This window comes from Mus musculus, chromosome 1 (assembly GCF_000001635.26).
Source record: "Mus musculus strain C57BL/6J chromosome 1, GRCm38.p6 C57BL/6J".
Taxonomy (NCBI): Eukaryota; Metazoa; Chordata; class Mammalia; order Rodentia; family Muridae; genus Mus; species Mus musculus.
The window spans coordinates 58806650-58830142 of NC_000067.6; the positions used below are offsets into that span (position 1 = coordinate 58806650).

At 43.4% G+C, this 23493-nt stretch overlaps 1 protein-coding gene across 4 annotated transcripts in view; it reads left to right on the forward strand.

The window, feature by feature from the left end:
* Positions 1-23493, forward strand: part of Casp8 (caspase 8) — a 52271-nt gene that overhangs the window by 11417 nt on the left and 17361 nt on the right. For all 4 annotated transcript variants that reach the window (XM_006495634.4, NM_009812.2, NM_001277926.1 and 1 more), the window contains 4 exons: positions 17266-17598; positions 20558-20663; positions 22224-22362; positions 22447-22500. In XM_006495634.4, the coding sequence (XP_006495697.1) occupies positions 17266-17598; positions 20558-20663; positions 22224-22362; positions 22447-22500 (632 nt within the window). The remainder of the gene's footprint in view (positions 1-17265; positions 17599-20557; positions 20664-22223; positions 22363-22446; positions 22501-23493) is intronic.

The following is a 23493-nucleotide window of genomic DNA, read 5'->3' on the forward strand; positions in this document are numbered from 1 at the left end:
CTTCTCTTCTCTTCTCTTCTCTCTTGTTTTACTGAGTCCTGCCTCTCTGGGGTACCCAGGCACCTGGGAGGGGACAGGGCAAAGTCCGAATCTTTGGGGGAAGGCAAGTTTCCAGTTCTCTAAGAACTTGGTTCTAATGCTAAGTTTTCTTAAGAGCATTTGTGCTGACGCCCAGACTGAGAGGCACTTCCTGCCCTGCCTTGGACTTCCTGGAAGTCAACTTCCTGTCTTCTACACCATACAGTCTTTAACACGGGAACACACCCAGCATTTCTTTTCATTCTCTTATTTTCTCTTCCTCTCCAAGTCTAACAATTTATTTAAGAAAGGTGCTTATTTTTCAAAGCTGGCAACCTGGCTCAATCCCCAAAACCCACACAAATGTGGAAGGCAGGAGCTCTTCCCAGAGGTCCTGGTACACTTGCTGTGGCACACACATGCCTATACCCAACACACACACACACACACACACACACACACACACAAATAATGAATTCAGTAAAAGGGAAATAAGTCAGAACTTATAGAAGATGAGAGAAATGTCTTTGTGTGGTGTCATTCCAACAATTAATATGTGAATGTACTGGGCATGGCACTCATCTTCAATTCCAGCTCTTGAGAGGCCATGGCAGGAAGACAGTACCGGTGCACACTGAATTCCAGAACTTTTTTCCTTTTTTCCTTTTTTCCTTTTCCTTTTCCTCCCCTCCTCTCCTCTCCCTCCCCTTTTTCCTTTTCTCCTTTTCTTTTCTTTTTCTTCTCTTTTCTTTCTTTTCTTTCTCGTCGTACTGAGTCCTGCCTCTCTGGGGTACCCAGGAACCTGGGAGGGGTCAGGGCAAAGTCCGAATCAGGGAGTCCACAATGATTCCTGGTCTTCTCTCTGGCGTACCATCCCAGGGAGTCAGGAACTGGTCTGCGGTCTTTGCTTCTCCTCAGGGCATCTTTGTGACAAGCAGGAGAGGGGAGATGGAGCCCCACATGAGCAGAATTCAGTCTGATTAGGAGTGAGGGGCTGGAGAGGAGGCAGCCTTCTTCTGGAGTCTTAGGCATGGCTCCTTAGTCAAAGGCCTTCTTCTTGGGTGATCCTTAATGGAGCAGCTTTCTGAGACAATCCTTGCTTGTTTTTTATTGCTTTATTTGATGGTGGATGTAAATGCGTACACTTTATTCGGGATGACCAAGGGGTTATATACCTTTTGGGGGCAGGATATCCAGGAAGGGAAGCTCATTGGCTGAAGGCTCAAGGCTATCTAGACACCTCATTAACATGAAGAAGAATTCCAAGTGTTATGCTATGTGACTGACTGTCTGGTCTTCTCAGTGGGGTGTAGTGGTTACATGTTGTAGAGCAGGTACAGAGACAGGTAGGGAATGGCTCCATTCCTGCCACCAAATCTCTGAGATTCCTGGTTTGAGCTCATTCAGCCTTAAATTCTTATGCCTGTCTGGTAGTGCATTCCCACATGTCCTACATTCTAACGTTTTTCCTCCTTTCTTGTGGTTCTTCTATTTCTCTCCCTACCTGGGACCCCTGGCTGGGATCAGAAGTCCAGCCTTCCTGTCTCCCCTGCCCAGTCATAGGCTGATCATCATTTTATTAACCTATCAGAGATAATTGGAGGATATTCTTTACATAACATTGACACAGGAGATAGTTCAACAATCAATACAAAGCTAGTGTTCATACTGTAACCAGATCTCTGGGCACAGAAATCAGCCAACACACAATTAGCCCACCACCATTTGTTGGAGATGTTTTCTTTCTTTTTTTTTTTTTTTCAATTGTATTTTTCTGGCTTCTTTATCAAAACCAGGTGTTCATAGGTGTGGGGATTTACTTCTGTGTCTTCAATTTGATTCCACTGATCATATACCTGTCTGTTTTTATGCTAATACAATGTGAATTTATTACTACAGCTCTATGACAGAGCTTAAAACCAAGGGTCGTGCGGGACGTGGTGGCGCACGCCTTTAATCCCAGCACTCAGGAGGCAGAGGCAGGCAGATTTCTGAGTTCTAGGTCAGCTTGGTCTACAGAGTGAGTTCCAGGACATCCAGGGCTACACAGAGAAACCCTGTCTCGAAAAAACAAACAAACAAACAAACAAACAACCCCAAAATACAAAAACAAAAAAACAAACCCCAAGGGTCGTGATACAAGTTCCTTACTGTACAGGATGGTTTAATCTATCCTGGGGTTTTTTTTCCCATATGAGGTTGAGTATTGTTCTTTCAAAGCATATAAAAACATTGTATTGAAATATTGATAGGGATAGCATTGAATCTGGAGATTGCTTTTGATAAAGTGGCCATTTATTTATTTATTTTGTTTTTTCAAGACAAGGTTTCTCTGTGTAGTCCTGGCTGTCCTGGAACTCACTTTGTAGACCAGGCTGGTCTCGTACTCTGAAATCTGCCTGCCTCTGCCTCCCAAGTGCTGGGATTACAGGCATGTGCCACCACTGCCTGGCCTAAAATGGCCATTTTTACTTTGTTAATCCTACTGATCTATGAGCATGGGAGATCTTTCCATCTTCTGATAAACTTCTTCATTTTCTTTCTTCAAAGACTTTAATCTTTTGTCATGCAAGTCTTTCAGTTGCTTGGTTAGAGTTACCCCAAGATATTTTATAGTATCTGTGACTATTGTGAAGGATGCTGTTCCCCTGATTTTTTTTCTCAGTGATTTATTATTTATGTATAGAAGGGCTAGTGACTTTTTTGTTTGTTCGTCTGTTTGTTTGTTTTGTTAATCTTGTATCCAGCCACTTCACCAAAAGTGTTTATCAGCTGTAGGAGTTCCCTGGTAGAATTTTTGAGGTCACATATGTATACTATCATATCATCTGCAAATAGCAATACTTTGACTTCTTCCATTACAATTTGTGTCTTCTTGATCTCCTTTTGTCTTACTGACTAGCTGGAACTTCCAGCACTATGCTGAATAGATACAGAGAAAGAGGACAGCCTTGACTTGCTCCTGATTTTAGTGGAATTGCTTTTGAGTTTCTCTCCATTTAATTTGATATTGGCTATACGCTTGCTGTAAATTGTTTACTTTACTATGCTTTCTTTTTTTTTAATTATATTTTTCTGGGTTCCTTATCATGTTTAGGTATGTCCATTGTATCCCAAATCTCTTCCAGACTTTTAAAATGAATGGGTGTTGGATTGTGTCAAAGGCTTTTTCCACATCTAATGAGATGACAATGTAGGGTTTTGTCTTTCAGTTCCTTTATATGATCTATTACATTGATAGATTTTCATATGTTGCGTCATCCCTGCATCTCTAGGATGAAGCCTACTTGATCAAGGTAGATGATCTTTTTGGTGTGTTCTTGGATTTGGTTTGTGAGTATTTTATTGAACATTTTTGCATCGGTGTTCATGGGGGAATTGATCTGTAATTCTCTTTCTTTGTTGAATCTTTATGTGGTTTCAGTATCAGGGTGAATGGCCTCATAAAACAATTTTGGCAATGTTTCTTCTGTTTCTGTTTTGTGGAATAACTTGAGGAGAATTGGCATTAGTTCTTTCTTTGAAAGTCTGGTAGAAATCTGTGCTAAAATCTTCTGGATCTGTTTTTATGTTTTTGGTTTTGGTTGTTGTTGTTGTTGTTGTTTGGTTTTTGTTCATTTGTTTTTGAGTTGGGAGACTTTTAATGACTACTTCCATTTCCTTGGGGGTTATAGGTCTTTTAAAAATGTTTATCTGATATTGATTTAACTTTGGAGAGTGGTATCTATCAAAATGTCCATTTGTCTTAGATATTTCAATTTTGTGGGGTACAGGGTTTTGAAGTATGACTGAATGATTCTTTCCATTTCCTTAGTGTTGTTTTAAATCCCCCTTTTCGTTTCTAATTTTGTTCATTTGGATATTCTCTCTTCTTTTTAGTTAATCTAGATAAAAGTTTATCTTGTTGGCTCTCAAAGAACTAACTCTTTATTTCATTGATTGCTTTGTATTATTCTCATTTCTATTTTAGTAATTTCAGCCCTCAGTTTGATTATTTCCTACCATATACTCCTCCTGAGTGTGTTTGCTTCTTTTTTGTTCTAGAGCTTTCAGGTGTGCTGTTAACTTGCTAGTATGAAATCTTCTTTATGAAGCCACTTAGTGCTATGAACTTTCCTCTTAGCATTGCTTTCATTCTGTTCCATAAGTCTGGGTATGTCTGGCATTAATTTTCATTGAATTCTAGGAAGTCTCTGATTTCTTTCTTTATTTTTGCCTTGACCCAGTAGTCATGCAGTAGAGAGATGGTCAATTACTACAAACTGTAGACTTTCTGTTGCTTCTGTTGTTGTTGAAATCGAGCTTTAATCTGTGGTAGTCTGATAAAAGAGCTTATTTCAATTTTCTTGTATCTGTTGATAATTGCTTTGTGACTGAACACGTGGTCAATTTTGGAAAAAGCTGACAAAGTGCTAAGAAGAAGGTACATTCTGTTGTGTTTGGGTGAAATGTTGTATAGATAGCTGTTAGGTCCATTTGGTTCATAACTTCTGTTAGCTCCACTATTTCTCTACTTAGTTTTGCCTGGATGCCCTGTCCATTAATGACAATGGGGTATTTAAGTCTTCCACTAATCATGTGTGAGGTTCAATGTGTAATTTAAGCCTTTGCAATGTTCCTTTTATGAATGTGGGTGCTCTTATCTTTGGGGTAGAGATGTTAAGGATTTTTTGTTTGATGAGTATGGTATCCTTCCCCATCTCTTTTGATTAATTTTGGTTTGAACTCTATCTTGTTGGATATTTCAAAAGATATAACAGCTTTCTTCCTCTGTCCATTTACTTGGAAAATGGTTTTTCTATCTTTTACTCTGAGGTAATGTCTCTTTGTTGGTGAGGTGTATTTCTTTTATGCTGCATAAGGAAGGATCATGTTTTCATAGCCATTCTTGTAGCCGGTGTTTTTTTTATTGGGGAATTGAGTCTACTGATATTGAGAGATATTAATGACCAAAGATTATTAATTCCTGTTATTTTGTTGTTGTTAGTGATGGTGGTGTGTGTGTGTGTGTGTGTGTGTGTGTTATTAGAAGCGTTCTCACGCCCGGCCAGGAAGAACACCACAGACCAGAATCTTCTGCGGCAAAACTTTATTGCTTACATCTTCAGGAGCAAGAGTGTAAGAAGCAAGAGAGAGAGAAAACGAAACCCCGTCCCTATTAAGGAGAATTATCCTTCGCCTAGGACGTGTCACTCCCTGATTGGCTGCAGCCCATCGGCCGAGTTGACGTCACGGGGAAGGCAGAGCACATGGAGTGGAGAACCACCCTCGGCACATGCGCAGATTATTTGTTTACCACTTAGAACACAGCTGTCAGCGCCATCTTGTAAAGGCGAATGTGGGCGCGGCTCCCAACATCTCCCCCTTTCCTTTTAATAAGAGCAAATAGGCCACCCATATTAATGAGAGTGGAGATAGAGGTCAAATCCCCAGTGTGTAGGTAAAGGAGCCATGTACAGGATTAGCTCTTAGGCTCACAGGCTTTTACCCAGAGCAACCCTGACCTGCTCCCGTGTCGTTTTGCCTGGAGAGAAGGACACTTGGACACTCAACCTTCTTGAAAGATGACATGTCTCCCTAGAATAGGCTCATATATGCCGCAGAGCCTTTCTACTGCAGTGCTTAGCCGTGCAACTCTCTCGGGCTGCTGAAGCACACTCACTCTATCCCGTGCAATGAGACTAGCCTCATGGGATATAAGAGCTGAGTGGCCAGCGACCTATTGCCTAAGCATAGATATATCAGGGGAAGCTCCATGTTCTAGTCCTGCAAGCGCCTGGGCAATAACCACCTTGTCTCTCCTAGTTTGGGCCTTAAGCTTACAGACCAATCAAAGAAGCAACACTAATCCACAGCAAAGTGTATCTCCAAATAATATTAATCCCACCCATTTTTTAAAGAAGGAAAATGCTGAGGAGATCCAATTGGGTAATCCTTTGGTCAGCGACAGGTCCAAGCGCGTGGAGTTGACCTGAAGTCTCAATTCCCGAAGGGATCTGTTCAAATTCAGCCGTCCAATTCTGTAACATATACTGAAAAAGACTTTTTGACAAATTAGCTGTCCTAGTAAATTTCTCATACTGAATGGAAGTAACACACAATCTCGGAAACTTTTGTTCACATCTCAGCTGAGCTATTTGCCATAATACATCTAGTTGTTTCTGGACAAGATCTATGAGTTGATTAACCAGCATGAGACCTCTCTGTATCTAGACATTAGTTGAGGCCTGTTTATCTATGACTGTAGTCACTGAGGCTGACAAAGTGTTAATGGTGTCAGTCGTCTGGACCTGTCCAGACAGAGCCAAGGCTGTCTGAATCAAGGCTAAACCCAGTTCCTAGTTAGTGGTAAAAAAGCAGGAGAATACTTGAGCATTATACATCACCGTCATTGGGAGTGGAAATATCGACATTCTCCCCCAACGCTGCTCTCTTTTTATTATTGACGCCCTGGACATCACCAAGACGAGGGACATCAGTATTCCCTTGGTCAGTCTGGATTTTTCGGGTGAGTCTTTCTGGTATCCAAAATGGGTTGTCTTCATTCTGTGGGAAAACACAGATAGCTCCCCTGGATCTTATCAAAATAGGATCCGGGCCATACCATTTATTATCAAGGACATTTTTCCATTTAACCATCTCATTGGGCCTATCTGGCTCTGAACAATGACGTTCAGCCGCAGTATGGCCATGAGCATCAATATTTAAAAAATTGAGTGTAAAGAGTGCCAAAGACACAGACACTCTTGGTGCTCGGGGTAAAATCTCTTCAATTCCCCTCTTCTGTTTTATAAGATAGGTTTTGAGGGTGCGATGCGCACGCTCAACAATACCCTGTCCTTGAGGGTTGTATGGAAGTCCAGTCAGGTGGGTCACGTCCATCTGACGGCAGAACTGTTGGAATTTTTGAGACGTATAAGCTGGTCCATTATCAGTCTTAAGGAGTCTGGGTTTCCCCCAAGCACTCCATGCCTCAAGACAATGTTGAATCACATGTGAGGCTTTTTCTCCGGTTAACGGAGAAGCAAACATGATGCCAGAACATGTGTCAATGGACACATGGAGATATTGAAGTTTTCCAAAGGAAGAAACATGTGTAACATCCATTTGCCAGACCTGTAGAGGTCGAATACCGCGTGGGTTAATTCCCACATGAGGAACTGGCAAGAACTCACAGCAGCTTTGACATTGAGTAACAATGTCACGGGCTTCTTTTCTTGTCAGGGAGAAACGACTGCGTAATGTTTCAGCCGTCACATGAAAATTGTTATGAAAATTTCTTGCAGCCTCTACCGGGGATGATAGGGCAGCAGCCATCACTTTAGTGGCCTTATCTGCCAAATCATTTCCCAGAGCCATGGGGCCAGGTAGGCCTGAATGGGCTCTAACATGAGTAATATAAACAGGAAATCTTCTAGATAACAAAACTAATTGTATCTGCTGAAAAATATTGGCTACTCTACTGGAAGGCTTAATCACTCCAGCCACTTCTAAAAGATTTACTGCATTAACCACATAACAGGAATCTGACACAATATTAAGGGGTTCTAAAAAGGTTTTTAAAACTTCTAAGACCACTAAACATTCTACCACTTGAGGTGAAATTTCATTATACTGTTTGGATACCACTTTACCATTAGCCACATAGGCACCTATGCCAGTTTTTGATCCATCAGTATATACCACAATCCCATTTTTAAGTGGGTTTCTTACTGTTATTTGTGGAAACACAACAGATTGATTTTGGACAAACTGTAAAAGTGGATGTTTTGGATAATGGTTATCTATTTGTCCTGAAAAGGAGGTAACTAAAACTGCCCAATCATTAGATGTGGCTGCCAAGGTTTGAACCTGTGCAGCGGTATAAGGTACAATTAAAAGATATGGACTTCGCCCAAAGTGGGTGATTGCTGCTTTTAGACCTTTAAGGGCAAGCTGTGCAATTGCATCAGGATACCAATCTATTATTTTAGCTGGGGATACGTTTGGATGGATCCACAACAATGGCCCATTCTGCCACAAAACTGCAGTTGGCAATTGTGCTGTCTTAAAGACACACAAACTGAAAGGCTGCGAATCCTCAATACATTGTAATTGTGCATTCTGTAAGGCATTTTCCACTTTTTGTAAGGCCTGGTTAGCAGCTAGAGTAAGAGTCCTAGGGGAGGAGATATGAGGATCTCCTTCTAAAATACCAAACAAAGGCCTTAACTCAGCGGAAGGAATCTTTAAAAAAGGTCTGAGCCAATTAATATCTCCCAACAGCTTTTGAAAATCATTTAAGGTATGGAGGTGATCTCTTCTTATCTCTACCTTTTGGGGCACAATCTTATCTGGGGACACCACAGAGCCCAAGAATTGTCCTGTATCAGAAATTTGGACCTTTTCTGTGGCTATCTGTAAACCCCACTGACTTAAAGTTTTAAGTAGAAAAGGATATGCCTTTTGTAGCATGGTAAGGTCTTTATGGCACAGGAGGATGTCATCCATGTAAAGGAGCAAAATTAAAGAGGGGAATTGTTCCCTCACTGGCAAAAGAGCTTCTTGCACATAAAGTTGGCACATTGTAGGACTATTGGACATTCCCTGTGGTAAGACCTTCCATTGATACCTCTTATCAGGTTCCATGTGATTAATAGAGGGGATGGTAAAGGCAAATCTGGGCCTATCCCTTGGACACAAAGGTATAGAAAAGAAACAATCTTTAATATCTATAATAATTAAATTCCAGCCACGTGGTAAGGCGGAAAGTACAGGGAGACCCCTCTGTACTGGGCCAAATAAGTTCATTTGCTCATTAATGGCTCTGAGGTCATGGAGCAGTCTCCACTTTCCTGACTTTTTCTTAATTACAAAAATTGGAGTATTCCAAGGTGAGGTAGATGGCTCAATATGGCCTAGTTTTAATTGTTCCTCTACCAGTTGAATCACAGCTTCTAGTTTTTCAGAGGATAGGTGCCATTGAGGAACCCACACTGGGTCCCCTGTTTTCCATGGTATGGGTCGTGCTGCCCCAATGGCCGCTATGGAAAACCCAGACCCTGTCTGTCTTGGTTTCCATTAGGTAAGATAGGCTCTATCCTTCCCTGTTCTTGATGTCCTAACCCTTTTCCTTCTTTATAACCCATCTTTGCCATGATATTTTTTGCTTTAGTTGAATACCCTCCCGATGGGGCGTTTTCATTGGACAAAATAAGGCCCAAATGCTGCATAATATCCCTTCCCCAGAGGTTAACCGGGAGTGGGAGCACATAAGGTATGAATTTCCCTTGCTGTCCTTCAGAGGATTCCCACGTCAAGGCAACGGAGCTTATAGTGGGACATGATTGATATCCTAGGCCCTGTAATGAATGAGATGACTCTGTGGTGGGCCACGCTTTGGGCCACCAATGTGTAGAGATTATACTTTTATCTGCTCCGGTATCAAGGATGCCTTCAAACTCTTTTCCGTTAATCTTAAGGCGGAGCTTAGGTCTATCATTTAAAGATACAACCAAATAGGCAGAATCATTTCCTGAGGAGCCCATTTTCTTTATCTCAGGTCCTGCAGATTTCTCCCTGGTATTATCAGGGAGGAGCAGCAGCTGAGCTATCCTATCTCCTTTACTAATAGAAAAAACGCCCTTAGGGCTTGAGCACAGGACCTGTATTTCAGGGGAATGTTGACAATCCATAACTCCAGGGTGGACTACTAAGCCCTGCAAGGTGAGTGAACCCCGGCCGAGAATAAGGCCCATGGTTCCCGGGGGCAAGGATGGTATAGGCTCCACTGGCACCGGCTGAATACTCATTTGAGGCATTAATAGGAAGTCGGAGGCGGCACGCAGGTCCACCCTTGTGGGTCTTCCTGGGTCGCCTCTCTGACTGCTTCCTGGGTCCTGACAAACCGGTTCCCATATCTTTGAGGGCCCTGGGACCGAGGGCCCGATGACCCGTTTTTTGGCACATAAGCTGATTGACTATCAGGTGGGGGAAGAATTCTGCCCTTTATATCCCTCACAGAGCGACACTGGTCGGCTCTATGATAACCCTTGCCACACTTAGAGCAAAGAGTGAGAGTCCCTCCCTGTTTATCTGGAGCTCTGCAATCTTTCTTAAAATGCCCAGGCTTTCCGCAATTAAAACATGTCCTCTGATCATTTCTGCCCATGGAGCGGTTCTGAGATTGAAGGATGGCGGCCGCTAAGCCTGCATTGGTGAGAGGTCCCCCAAGCTCTCGACAGACCCTGAGCCAGTCTTGTAAGCCTTTGTTCTTTCTTGGGGCTATGGCCGCTCGGCACTCCTTTGTGGCTTGCTCATAGATTAGCTGTTCTACCAGAGGCGCGGCTTGCTCTGAATCTCCAAAAATACGCTCTGCTGCCTCTGTCATTCTGGCCACAAAATCTGAGAAGGATTCCTGAGGTCCCTGGACAACTTTTGTTAATTGACCAGTGGTTTCACCTGCTCGGGAGAGCGCCTTCCAGGCCCTAATAGCCGTGGAGGAAACTTGGGCATAAGCTCCCCAATGGTAGTTTGTTTGATCAGCAGAATAAGCTCCCTGACCCGTTAACAAGTCAAAAGTCCAATCTCTCTGCTCTGGAGTCAAAGCAGCTGCGTTTGCTCGGGCCTGCGCTTGTGCAGTTTCATGCCAAAGAGCTCTCCATTCCATATATTTGCCCATACTAGGGAGAGCGGCTTTTACAACCGTTTGCCAGTCGGCAGGAGTTAGTGCCATGCCGGCAAGCCTGTCTAACTGCACCAAGGTAAAATTAGCATTGGTTCCGTATTTACGGACCGACTCGGCAAGTTCTTTAATTTGTAAGTATTCTACCGGAGCGTGGACACGCCCACCCTCGGCTCCTTCAAAGACTGGAAATGCCTGTTGTATTTTCCTTTGTTCCTCTCTGGGAATGAATGAGTCTGCGCACTGCCTCTCTGCGCACTGCCTCTCTGCGCACTGCCTCTCTGCGCATCTCTCTGCGCATTGCCTCTCTGCGCATCTCTCTGTGCATTGCCTCTCTGCGCATCTCTCTGCGCATTGCCTCTCTGCGCATCTCTGACGCACTACGCAGGGCGGGGACTCCGCATAGGGCGGACCTTGAAACCGACTGCCCTGAGGCCAATCAGCAAACTGGCCTTCGCCAGCCGCTTTTGGCTTCCTTAACTGATTAGCTAGCACTTTACCTGGCTGGTACCCTTTTTTCTCATAATGAGCTGCTTCTTCCTCCCAGTCTGTTTCTTCAGAGGAGAATTCATCATCTGATTCAGAGCTACCAAGAGCTGGCTCCCCGAGCCCATCCAGCGATGAGCACAGGCTCCTTTTCCTAGAGACCTCCGCTAATTGATCTTTCTTCTTTTCCCTTTTTCCTCTTTTTCTTCTAATCTCTCTCCAGGTATTCCTACCTAACCTTAACTTTTCCTCGGGTTCAAGACCCTTGGAAAGGCCTGTATACTTATTTTGTGTACCATATTTCCTCTTTGTTCCTACTCTCTCTCCCCACTTTACTTCTGATAGCTTGTCCTGAATTTCCTCTAGAATTTTCAGCCCTATCTTAATCACTTGATAACATGTGAAAAGGAACAAAAGGGCTCCTAACACCAGAAAAAATTCAAGGCCAAACATTTTCCACTTTACTTCTGATAGACTGTCTTGAATTTCCTTAGAAAGTTCAAGGCCAGGCTTACCTCGTAAAGCTATACTCACTGGTACTCTCGTTCCCCAGCTGAAAAGTTCTGAATTCATGCAGTTGAATCCTTCTTAACAGTCTGCTTTACGGGAACCTTTATTACCGCGACCCGCAGTTCTGGTTCTGGAATGAGGGATCTTCCTTGCGCCAGTCCCGAGTTTTTTCTCGTCCCGGAATTCGGCACCAATTGTTATTAGAAGCGTTCTCACGCCCGGCCAGGAAGAACACCACAGACCAGAATCTTCTGCGGCAAAACTTTATTGCTTACATCTTCAGGAGCAAGAGTGTAAGAAGCAAGAGAGAGAGAAAACGAAACCCCGTCCCTATTAAGGAGAATTATCCTTCGCCTAGGACGTGTCACTCCCTGATTGGCTGCAGCCCATCGGCCGAGTTGACGTCACGGGGAAGGCAGAGCACATGGAGTGGAGAACCACCCTCGGCACATGCGCAGATTATTTGTTTACCACTTAGAACACAGCTGTCAGCGCCATCTTGTAAAGGCGAATGTGGGCGCGGCTCCCAACATGTGTGTGTGTGTGTTTCCCTTCTCTGGGTTTTGCTAGTGTGAGATTATTTATTTCATGTTTTCATAGTTATAGTTAATCTTCTTGGGTTGGAGCTTTCCTTCTAATACCTTGTGTAGGGCTAGATTTGTGGATAGATATTATTTAAATTTGACTTTGTAATGGAGTATCTTGTTTTCTCCATCTATAATAATTGAAATTTTGCTGGGTATAGTAGTCTGGGCTGTTATCTGTGATCTCATAAGAGTCTGCAAGACATCTGTTCAGGCCTTTCTGTCTTTTAGAGTTTCCATTGAGGAATCAGATGTAATTCTGAGAGGTATCCCTTTATATGTTACTTGGCCTTGGTTTCTGTTTTGCTTTTGGTCTTTTGGTCTTTGTGGTCTGTATTTCTGGTGACTGTTGTGACCTCCCTCTCTATTTTTCTGTCTATACAGGGTCTCTCTATGTAGCCCTGGCTACCCTGGAACTCACACTGTAGACCAGGCTGGTCTTGAACTCAGATATCCACTTGTTTCTGCTTCCTGAGTACTGGGAGTAAAGGTGTGTGCCACCACTGGTTGGTAAAGGACCTGTTTCAAAAAATGAAAACAGCTGGGCTTGGTGGCACAAGCCTTTAATCTCAGCACTTGGGAGGCAGATTCAGGTGGATTTCTGAGTTCAAGGCCAGCCTGGTTTACAGAGTGAGCTCCAGGACAACCAGGACTATACAGAGAAACCCTGTCTCAAAAAATCAAAAGAAAAAAAAAAAGAAGAAGAAGAAAAAAAATGAAAACACAGAGCAAAAGCAAGAACAAACAAACAAACAAAAAACCCAACCCTGTTGCATTAGTTTTCAACCCAATATAAGAAACACACAATCTGGTTATTGTATTTATAAGCTGTATGCCTAGATTGGGCAGATCTAGTGCTATACTAGTTTCTCCTGGCTCCATCTTCGTTTCCTCCTCTTCCTCTCTCTTCTCCCTTCCTTCTTCTCTTTCTCCTCCTAACTGCCCCCACTCTCCAAGACCTCCCATCCCACCTTTCCCTTCCACTGCCCAATCACAGCCTTTAGTCTTTATTTGACCAGTTCAAATGGGGAAAAGATTCACATGAGGTCTCATGAGTATGTGATCAGCTGATTGACAGGGAGCAGCCTGTCTTGAGGAAGCAGAATTAACATCAGAATACAAACAGCATCAGGGAACCCACAGCATTTCCCTCTTTTGTTCAATAAAAAAGGATCTTTTCTTTCAGGTATAAATTGAGCACAACCATAACAATTATGTAAATTGTAAAGCAGGATATACACTTAACATCTAGTCTATCATATTTGTCAGTTAGATAAAGTACTCTACCACCTACCCTAATTTAAAGAGTTAATAAGTCTATGTCTAAATTATGTTGATTTTAACTTGTATTCCCATCTGAAATCCATGCTTACAAATCTAGATAATCTTTCTTAATGTTAAACCATTTAAGTTTGATTATGAGACTATAACTAGTCTTCAATCCCATCAGAGGTCTGAGAAAGAATTAAATATTACCTGAATATGTAGGAGGCACAATGACGTAGCTTCCAAGATTATACAATTTGTAGAGACAGCTGACTGCCCTAATTTCTTATAATGTTGGATCTGTCTTTAGCCTTCTGGCCCAGAACAATCTGACAGACCTAAGTAAAGCAGGAACTTTGAAGGACTAGCTTACCCTGTTTTGACAGAGCTTAACAATTGACTATCCCACATCTGTTTGTCCTTTTTTGGACAGTATTTTTGTCTGCAGATGAATTAGGGCACTTCTTGCCCAATGGCTACCTTGCCACGATCAAAGCAACTCCCCCTGGAGGTAATGATGCTCAATAGCCTCCTTGAAGTGGAATGTGATACTGTCATGAACACATCTGTCTCATAGTCATATGATCTTTGATGATGAAATAATATTAAATGCCATATTCTGTGAATCTCTGATGCTTTTGAAGACTATCTAAACATATACCATAACAGAATTGTCAAACATCCATTACTCTTAGCTATTTACTATTAAAATAATCTTGAAAACACTTGTAATTAACTAAATTAGAATCTAATAAAGCCATGAATTTCAGTATCTGACTTGCATCACTTAATCATCCTAAACAGTTTGTAACAGCAGCTATTAAAAGGACTGGATCTAAGCCTTGTATTCTTAAATGAGTTACATAGGCATAATGCCTATCTAAGAGTAACAATATTAATTTTAAATTTTGTACTAATATACAAAGATTTATACCAATGAAAACCTTAAACCTGTATCAATATATATAAATAGTGTAACAATGTAAGAATTAAAACTTCAATTTTGTATCAGATATAAAGGTTTCTACCAATGTAAGATTATGGTGATTTGATGCTTTGTTTAAGTGTAAATTTAATATCCTATCTCTATCTGTCCATTTGACTATATTTCCCCTTCCCTTTCCATCTTCCTCTCTTTACCTAAGAAGGAAGGATAGAGAAGAGGAAACGAAAGGTAGAAATCCCTGAGTCTAGGCTCTCTAGTTTCCTCCCTGTCCAAAGTCACACTTGTAAGTTATCCACTAAGATGACAATATATCTATAACTTATAAAATAGCCAGAACTATCCACTCCAACCTAAGGGACTGGGACAACAATCTTCTTTTGTTTGCTTCTAGCTAAATTGGGGTGAGGAATTCCCTTCTGGGGGCCCAAAGGGGAATAGGAAAATTGGTCTTGTCAAAGGCAGACTAGCTGGCATCATTTGCCTTTCGGTCTCTATGTGCTGAGAAAGTTTATGGCTTAGCTGAAGTCCTGACTGTAATAGTCTGAAAGGCTAGATGAGTGAATTAGCTGTTCTGAAACTGTCCTGGAAGCAAGTCTTTAGAGGAAACAGCTCCGATGTAGTTGAGGTAGAATCAAGCAAGGAGCTGGAATGGAAGGACCTGGAATCTCAGCGTCCCCGAGTGTGAATCTTGTCAGGGTTGTCTCTCTCCTCTTTCATTCTTCAGTATACAAACCTTACAAGCAACTCGTGGGCTCTGTAAAGACATTCATGTGGAACGTGCAGGGTGCACAGATTAATTAAGGAAGATCAATAAAGAAAGACAACTGCCTTTCTTCAGAGGTTAGTTTGATCACATAATCAAAATACAATATAAATAGCTATTCCTGCCATCTTAAAGGATGGTAGCTAATAAAAAGTTATGAAAATTTTGTGCTCAACAAGTGTTATTGGCTGTATATAGACAGTTATATCTCAGCAGGTCCCAGAGCTGTCTCTGTGTACAGAGTCATATATACATCACCACATATACATCACTTATCTTGTTGATCTTGTCAATCTCCTTTTGTCTGTAGCCAAGGTCTTTAGGGGGTTCTCCCCTTGTCATGTCTGATTTTTATCAACTTGGAAGGAACTCATAGCTTTTCTTTTCCTGTGGAAATATAGGCAAAACCTCTCCCCCAGAGTTAGAAGATCTTTAAAGTAAACAGGCTGGTCTAGCTCAGCGGGTTTTCCCCACAATCCAATGTCTTTCAGCAGCTATATTTTTTTGTTCATTACCATTTTAAAAATTTAAGGTTAATAAAACACTATGAAATCTATTTCTGAGAGTCTTTGTTACCCCCTTTTGTCTGATAAGCATCTCTTTTAGAGTACAATTAGATCTTTCCACAATTGCTTGTCCTGTAGGATTATGTGATACGCTTGAAACATGTTTTATATAATAATATGTTAAAAACTTTTTTCATCTTATTAGACACATATGTCGGACCATTTTCTGTTTTAATTTGTATGAGTATTCCCATCATGGCCACAACGTCTAACAAATGTGTAATTACAGAATCTGCCTTTTCTGAAGCTAAAGCAGTTGTCCATTGAAATCCTGAATATGTGTCTATTGTATGATGCACATATCTTAGTTTACCAAACTCTATAAAATGGAACACATCCATTTGTCAAATTTCATTTCTTTGGGTACCTTTAGGGTACTTCCTGGAGGTTAATGGAGTTTGGTTATGTAATGAGCAAGTAGGACATTGCCTCACAATTTCTTTGGCTTGTTGTCAAGTGATAGAGAATTCTTTCTTTAAACCTTTGTTGTTAACATGGTGATTTTTATGCAATTTCGAAGCCTCTAGTAGGCAGGTCTGTGGTGTATTTTCTTGGTCACGATTGATGTGGAAGGCCCTGCTCACTGTGGGCAGTGCCACTGATGGTCTTGGGTGCCACAGGAAGGCAGGTGGAGCGAGTTACGAGGAACAAGGCAGTAAGCATTGCTCCTCCATTCTCTGCATCCGTTTCTGTCTCCAGGTTCCTGCCCTGACTTCCCGTGGGTGATGGACTCTAAAGCTATAACAGTAAATGAACTTTTTCTTCTCCAGGTTGCTTTTGGTCATGATGTTTTTACCATAACAATAGCAACAAACTGAGACAAGCTCCATGACCAGGGGTTTCTCTTTCTTGGAAGTTGGTGTGGCTTTGTTTGTTAGTAGCTGAATGTTACTTGATGTTACCCCAGATTCACAGCTTCAGGAGAAAGGTAGACTTCTACCCTTCATTTAACACACAAAGACATGTAAAATACTCTGAGGAAGCAGCTTCCCGAGGCAGAGTGGCCAGTGATACAGCCAGGTTTCAATCTAGGAGGAGCCCGTGTTCCCAGCCAGGACTCTTACTATCTTCCTGCAGAGTCATCAACAATCTAGTCTAGCCTCTTTGGGGTTGTTCTACTGAACTCTGGTGTCTGTCCAATTTGTCTCCGCATTTTGTATGCACTTTTCCTTTAAGAGCCGCTTTTCTTGCCTCCTCCCCAAAGGTGTCTTGCCCTATTCCCAAGACTGTTAAGGCACCTAGGAGGTGACTATCTGACCAGTGGCTTTCTGTATATTCACCTCTCTAAACAAAAGCTTCCGAGAATCAGGAACTTCCTGTTTTGTTTCCTGTTATTATTCTCCATTTTTTTTCCTTCTAAAGTGTCTGGAATATGGTAGATGCAGTTAGTTTTTGACAGGAAACAAGCTGGTAGCTGACACTTAACTTCCTCACTTGATCATTAGCATCTTGTGTTGACCCAGGTTACAGCTCTTCTACCTCTTGATAAGAATGGATTTCCAGAGTTGTCTTTATGCTATTGCTGAAGAACTGGGCAGTGAAGACCTGGCTGCCCTCAAGTTCCTGTGCTTGGACTACATCCCACACAAGAAGCAGGAGACCATCGAGGATGCCCAGAAGCTATTTCTGAGGCTGCGGGAAAAGGGGATGTTGGAGGAAGGCAATCTGTCTTTCCTGAAAGAGCTGCTTTTCCACATCAGTCGGTGGGACCTGCTGGTCAACTTCCTAGACTGCAACCGAGAGGAGATGGTGAGAGAGCTGCGGGATCCAGACAATGCCCAGATTTCTCCCTACAGGTGGGTAGAAAGGCTGTGGTGGGGGGACTGGGAAGTGTGGGCTGAAGGGGGCATGCCCCTGTGACATGTGTGAAGTGACTTGTGAGACTGCGGGCTAAATGTAGGGGCTAAATACATAATTCAGAGAAACATGCTAAAGCCATAAAATAATGTATCTTTCATACAGCATGGTACAGAAAGGGACTTATGAGGAGGAAAAGGGATTTGGCTACAGGAGTCAGAGAGAGACCAGTGTAGGGGAATATGATTCTGTGTGGAGTAGTTACTTTGCTGTTGCTGTGGAAAAATACCACGACCAAAAGCAATTTATAGAAGAGTTTATGTTGGATTACAGTTCCAGAGTGCTAATGCCGGAGATAAGATGGTAACTAGCAGGCAGGGCAGCAGGGGCAGGGAGCTGAGAGTTCACATCTGCCATGCACACGGGAAACAGAAAGTGTGACCCGAAAGCTGGGTGAGGTCAAACCCCTCAAAGTCTGTGCCTGGTGATCATGATGTGCTTCCTGCTGCAAGGCTCTGCGTTCTAAAAGCTCCATAACCTCTCCAGACAGCCTGGGACCAAGTGTTCAAATACATACGCCTAGGAAGGACCCTGTTCATTCAAACCACCACAATGTATAATTTAAATTTTTCATTTTTCAAAGTGAAACATTACCTTCTAGTATGCTGATAGTGAGATTTTTTTAAAGATTTTTTTAATTTTTATTTTACGACATAGGTATTTTGTTTACCGATGTGTCTGTACAGCATTTGCATGTAGGCTTCCTGCAGAGGCCAGAAGAGGGCATTAAATCACCTGGACATGGAGTTATAGACAGTTGTGAGCTGCCATGTAGGTGTTGGGAATTGGACCTGTGTGCTTGGAAGAGCCATCAGAACTTTGTTTGTTTGCTTGTTTCACTATTTATTTATTTTTATTTATTTTACATCCTGATCAAAGCCCCCTCCCTTTTCTCCTCCCAGTCCTGCCCTCCCACCGCCCTTCTCCCTCCCCCACCCCACCACCTGCCCTGGCACAGTAAGTCACAGCAGGAGACTAAGTGCATCCTCTCTCACTGAGGCCAGACAAAGCAACCCAGGTAGAGGAAAGGAATCCAAAGGCAAGCAACAGAGTCATAGGCAGACACCTCCCTCACCTCTGTGCCTGCTCCAGTTATTGGAGAACCCACATGAAGACCAAGCTGCACATCTGCTACATATGTGGGGGGGCGGGGGCTAGGTCCAGCCCCATATGCTCTTTGATTGGTTGTTCAGCCTCTGTGAGCCCCCATGGGTGCAGGTTAGTTGACTCTGTAGGTCTTCGAGTGGTCCCCTTGACCCCTCAGGCTCTTTCAATCCTATCCCCCACTCTTCCACAAGACTCCCCGAGCTCTGCCTGATGTTTGGCTGTGGGTCTCTGAATCTGTCAGTTGCTGGATGAAGCGTCTCCGAAGACAGTCATGTGAGGCTCCTGTCTGCAAGCAGAGTTTCAAATAAGTATTTTAGCTCTTCCTCTTCTTTCTTGTTAAAGAAAGTTAAGATGACAGAGGTTTAAAATAGTCTGGGGACACTAAGGAGAACAAACCAGGATTCCAGCAGGCTATGTGGTAGCTGCTTCCACCAGCCAAGAAGGACTGGGCTCTGGAGAAACAACAAGGCATTGTTGCCCTTTCCCCCACGTAACCTGAGTAACTTTGTAAGTAGTCCCACATTTATACATGTTCTGATGTAGAAATTGTAATATCTGATGTAACAAATTGTAACAGACAGGATTGTGGGTAATGATGACTTCTAAGAGAGTCTCTGTCTATCAGGGAAAGGACCACCCAGCCTGCCCCTGGACTGGGCAAGGGGAGGGAAAATGGAGAAGTCTAGAGGTGTGCTCACTTTCAGGGATGTTTTCTCACCTCCTGAAATAAGCTGGAAATACTTTGCATTACACACGCTGCAGGGTGAATTCTCAGGAACTTAAAAACCGAGACTGCAGGCCTGGATCAATAAGAAGGCAGATTCACACATCGGTGACACACATGTATCTTGGTGGCTCACATTTAAAGACACAGAAGGGTTCCATATGCATACACAAGCAGGTGGGAAGGGTTGTCACTGTGGGAAGCAGCAAGACCCTAACCATGAACAAACACATCTTGCCCAGCCTGGAAGTGGCCACCTTCTGTAACCAGGCAGGACTTCCAGTGGAGGGATAGAGACGCCAGCCCACCCACAGAATTTTGTCCTGCCTACAAGATGTGTTTGTAGTCTGGGGCCCCTGCACTCAAACATTACACCTCACAAATCTCAGGTTAATGAAAAGTGAAAAAGGCATGGGCCAGGCTGTTAGGGGACTTGGCAGTTTATAAACAGGCTGTTGCCATATGTGAGTTCTTTCAGGGGCGGGGGTGGGGGGTGAATGAAGATTTAGTGAGAGAACAGAGCCCCGAGGACTCCCTGGCAACTAATGAGATTGCAGGTGGGCAGTGGATGCATGCAAGGAGACACAGGGAATGTATGGTGGGGAGAGCACACGGCAGCTGGCTGTGTTGAGAGCCTTGGGTGTTGGTAAGAGTGGAAAGAGGTGTGTGTGTGTGTGTGTGTGTGTGTTCAGAGTCCCTTTTATTCTAGAACCAAATATTCAGCCTCCTCCTGAAGGAAATTGCTGAGAGAACATGGACCAATGCTTAGAAGGGAGTCAGCTCTGTTGTGCACCATGGAGAATATAATTCCCCCAAATCCTCGCATCTGGATCTTGATTTTTATATCGACATAGGAGCAGGGAGATTCTTTTAGTTGAAGTTAGTTGGTTACAAAGGTGGTGGCACTTCGCATGGGTGGGTTGGTTGGACCTGACTCTATAGACTTCCACCAGTCAGGAATAGTTGACTATTTTAAGGAAGCCCTGGGAGTGAGCCCTGCTGTGACTGTGTAGTGGTGGGAAATGATCTAGAACGTGTTTCTAAAGTGCCTCTGTTTCCTGCCACAGGGTCATGCTCTTTAAGCTCTCAGAAGAAGTGAGCGAGTTGGAATTGAGATCTTTTAAGTTCCTTTTGAACAATGAGATCCCCAAATGTAAGCTGGAAGATGACTTGGTAAGACCTAATCTCCTGAAGATGGGTCACCTCTGGGGTTTCTGAGACCAGAGAGCCCTGCTAAACATAAATAGTATTCAAGGTTGTGATGGTGTTGTTGTTGTTTTGAAACATGGTATCCTATAGCCCAGGCTAAATCCAAACTTGCTATTTAGCTGTCTTCATTAGAGTTTTCCTGCTGTGAATAGACACCATGACCAAGGCAACTCTTATAAGGACAGCATTTAATTAGGGCTGGCTTACAGGTTCAGGTCCATTATCGTCAAGGCTGGAACGTGGCAGCGTTCAGGCAGATATGGTACAGGAGGAGCTGAGAGTTCTACATCTTCATCTGAAGGTTGCTAGCAGAATACTGGCTCCCAGGCAGCAAGAACAAGGGTATTAAAGCCCACACTTACAAGGCCACACCTACTCCAACAAGGCCACACCTCCCAACAGTGCCACACCTCCCAACAGTGCCACTCCCTGGGCCAACCATGTACAAACCATCACTGTAGCCAAAGTTGACCCTAAACTTCTGATCTTCCTGCCTTTATCTCCTGTTAATGTGGTTCCAGGATGTGGAACTCAGCACTTTCTGCACCGTAAGCAAGCACTCTGTCCACTGAGCAGCCCCTGTCTTCTCACTAGAAGAAAGTAGTTAGATAGGAACAGGTAGGTATGGCTCTAGTGCCTCTGCACAGTGAAGTGTTACTCGGCCACAGGGCCGAGCCAGAAGCCGGAGAGAGCAAGTTGTGCAGTTCAACAATACATGGGACCCAGCAGGGCCAAGGAGAAAAGGTGGCCCAGGGTCACATTTCCCTACTTCTGCTGCCCTTGAAACACGGCGTGTTCGCCCCCTCTCACTCCATCCCGGTGTGTATTATGTGTCTTTATGAGTAGGTTGTATGATGTGTCTGTGTCTACATGTTGTGTATATTGTGGGTGTTTATGTGTGGTGTAGGTGCCTGGGTATACCTCTGTGTGGCTTCTCTGTTGGTCTGAGTATATATGTGTGTGATACCTGTGTGTTGGCGGGGGTTGGGGGTTCTCTCACTCTGTAAATCAGTGTGTCTCTGTGTGCTCTGTGGTAGATGGCCTAAATTTGATGTATGCTTTGTCCAGATGTATCTCTGTGCGTTTGCTTAGGGTACCCGTGAACACAAGTGTGTGGCATCTTTCTGTGTGTTCGGTGCATATGACTCTGTGTGTATTAACTGAGGTTTAGAGAAAGCTAAGGTACCAGGGGCAATACTGGGGAATAATTCAGTCTCTAGGATTGGCCCATCCACATTCCTCAGGCTGGTCCATAGCTGAAGGCATTCTCATACTGGTTGAGAACAAGACCTGGGGACTGGGTGACACCTGACATGGCTTATTCATCTTTCCATCTTTTAAAATACTTTCAGGCCTTCCTGAGTACTGTCACCTGTGAGAGATCGGCCTGTGCTTGGAGGTGGGAGGGGGATCTATGTGGGAAATAAGACTGGGCCCTGAGTTTGGAAGAAGTAGAGACTAAACGAAGCCCCAAATCTCCAAGCCTGTGCTCTCAAGCCTTTTGTGCTTCACTCTCCTCCCCAGAGCCTGCTTGAAATTTTTGTAGAAATGGAGAAGAGGACCATGCTGGCAGAAAATAACTTGGAAACCCTAAAATCAATCTGTGACCAGGTCAACAAGAGCCTGCTGGGGAAGATCGAGGATTATGAAAGATCAAGCACAGGTAGCCAGCTAGTCAACAGCTGCGAGTTGGGAAAGCCCTCAGAGAAACAGCTCTTTCTGATCAAATTTTTCTTTTTCAATTCAGAGAGAAGAATGAGCCTTGAAGGAAGGGAAGAGTTGCCACCTTCAGTTTTGGATGGTAATTCGCACAGATACATTCCTTAGATTCTGAGGTGCTTGATTTCCGACTTCCTCTTGCCTTCTACCCACCATCTTCTGCCTCATCCTGATTAAGATGAAAGTTCAGTGGCCTCTTGTCACCTCTGCAGCTCTCTGAAAGCCCCATGGAAACATTCTCACAGTTACTCTGTAAGAGGCTCTTAACTCTGCTCTGGCCTTTGCTTTTGAAGAGAGTTGTGGGGAGCTAGACACAAATCTTTTCCTGGACATCCTTTTGTTTTGTTTTGTTTTGTTTTGTTTTGTTTTGTTTTGTTTTGTTTTGTTTTGTTTTGTTTTGTTGAGACAGGGTCTTTCTACCTCATCCTGGTTGTCTTGGAACTCTCAATGTAGACCAGGCTGGCCTTGAAATCATAGAAATCTATCTGCCTCTGTCTCAAGTGTTAGGATCAACACCTGACTTTTTCCAGAATGTTGTTAACCAAGTTTCTTCAAGTTTTTCTGCTCTGTGAGAGGCCCCTCAGCCAAGTGTCTCCTGTTAAGCCCAGGCACCCAGGTCCACACACACCTGAGTTCCTCCATTGTGTGCCTGCTCCATCCTGGGATACTCAAGCCAAGTTGCCTAGCTCATCCCAGAATGGAATTTGTCCAGTCCTCTGTTTCCTTACCTAGGAAACTGGATAGAACAAACAGAAGGATTCCTTCAACGTAGGGTGTCTCAGTTAGGGTTCTATTACTATGAAGAGACACCATGACCTAGGCAACTCTTATAAAGGAAAACATTTAACTGAGGCTGGCTTACAGTTTCAGAGGTTCAGTCCATTATTGCCATGGTAATAAAACGGCAGGGCAGGCAGATGTGGCACTGGAGATAGAGCTGAGAGTTCTACATCTTGATCCTAAGGCAGCAAGGAGACTGTGCCACTGGGCATGGCTTGGGCATATGAGAGATCTCAAACCCCACCTCCACAGTGACATACTTCCTTTAACAAGGCCACATCTCCTAATAGTGCCA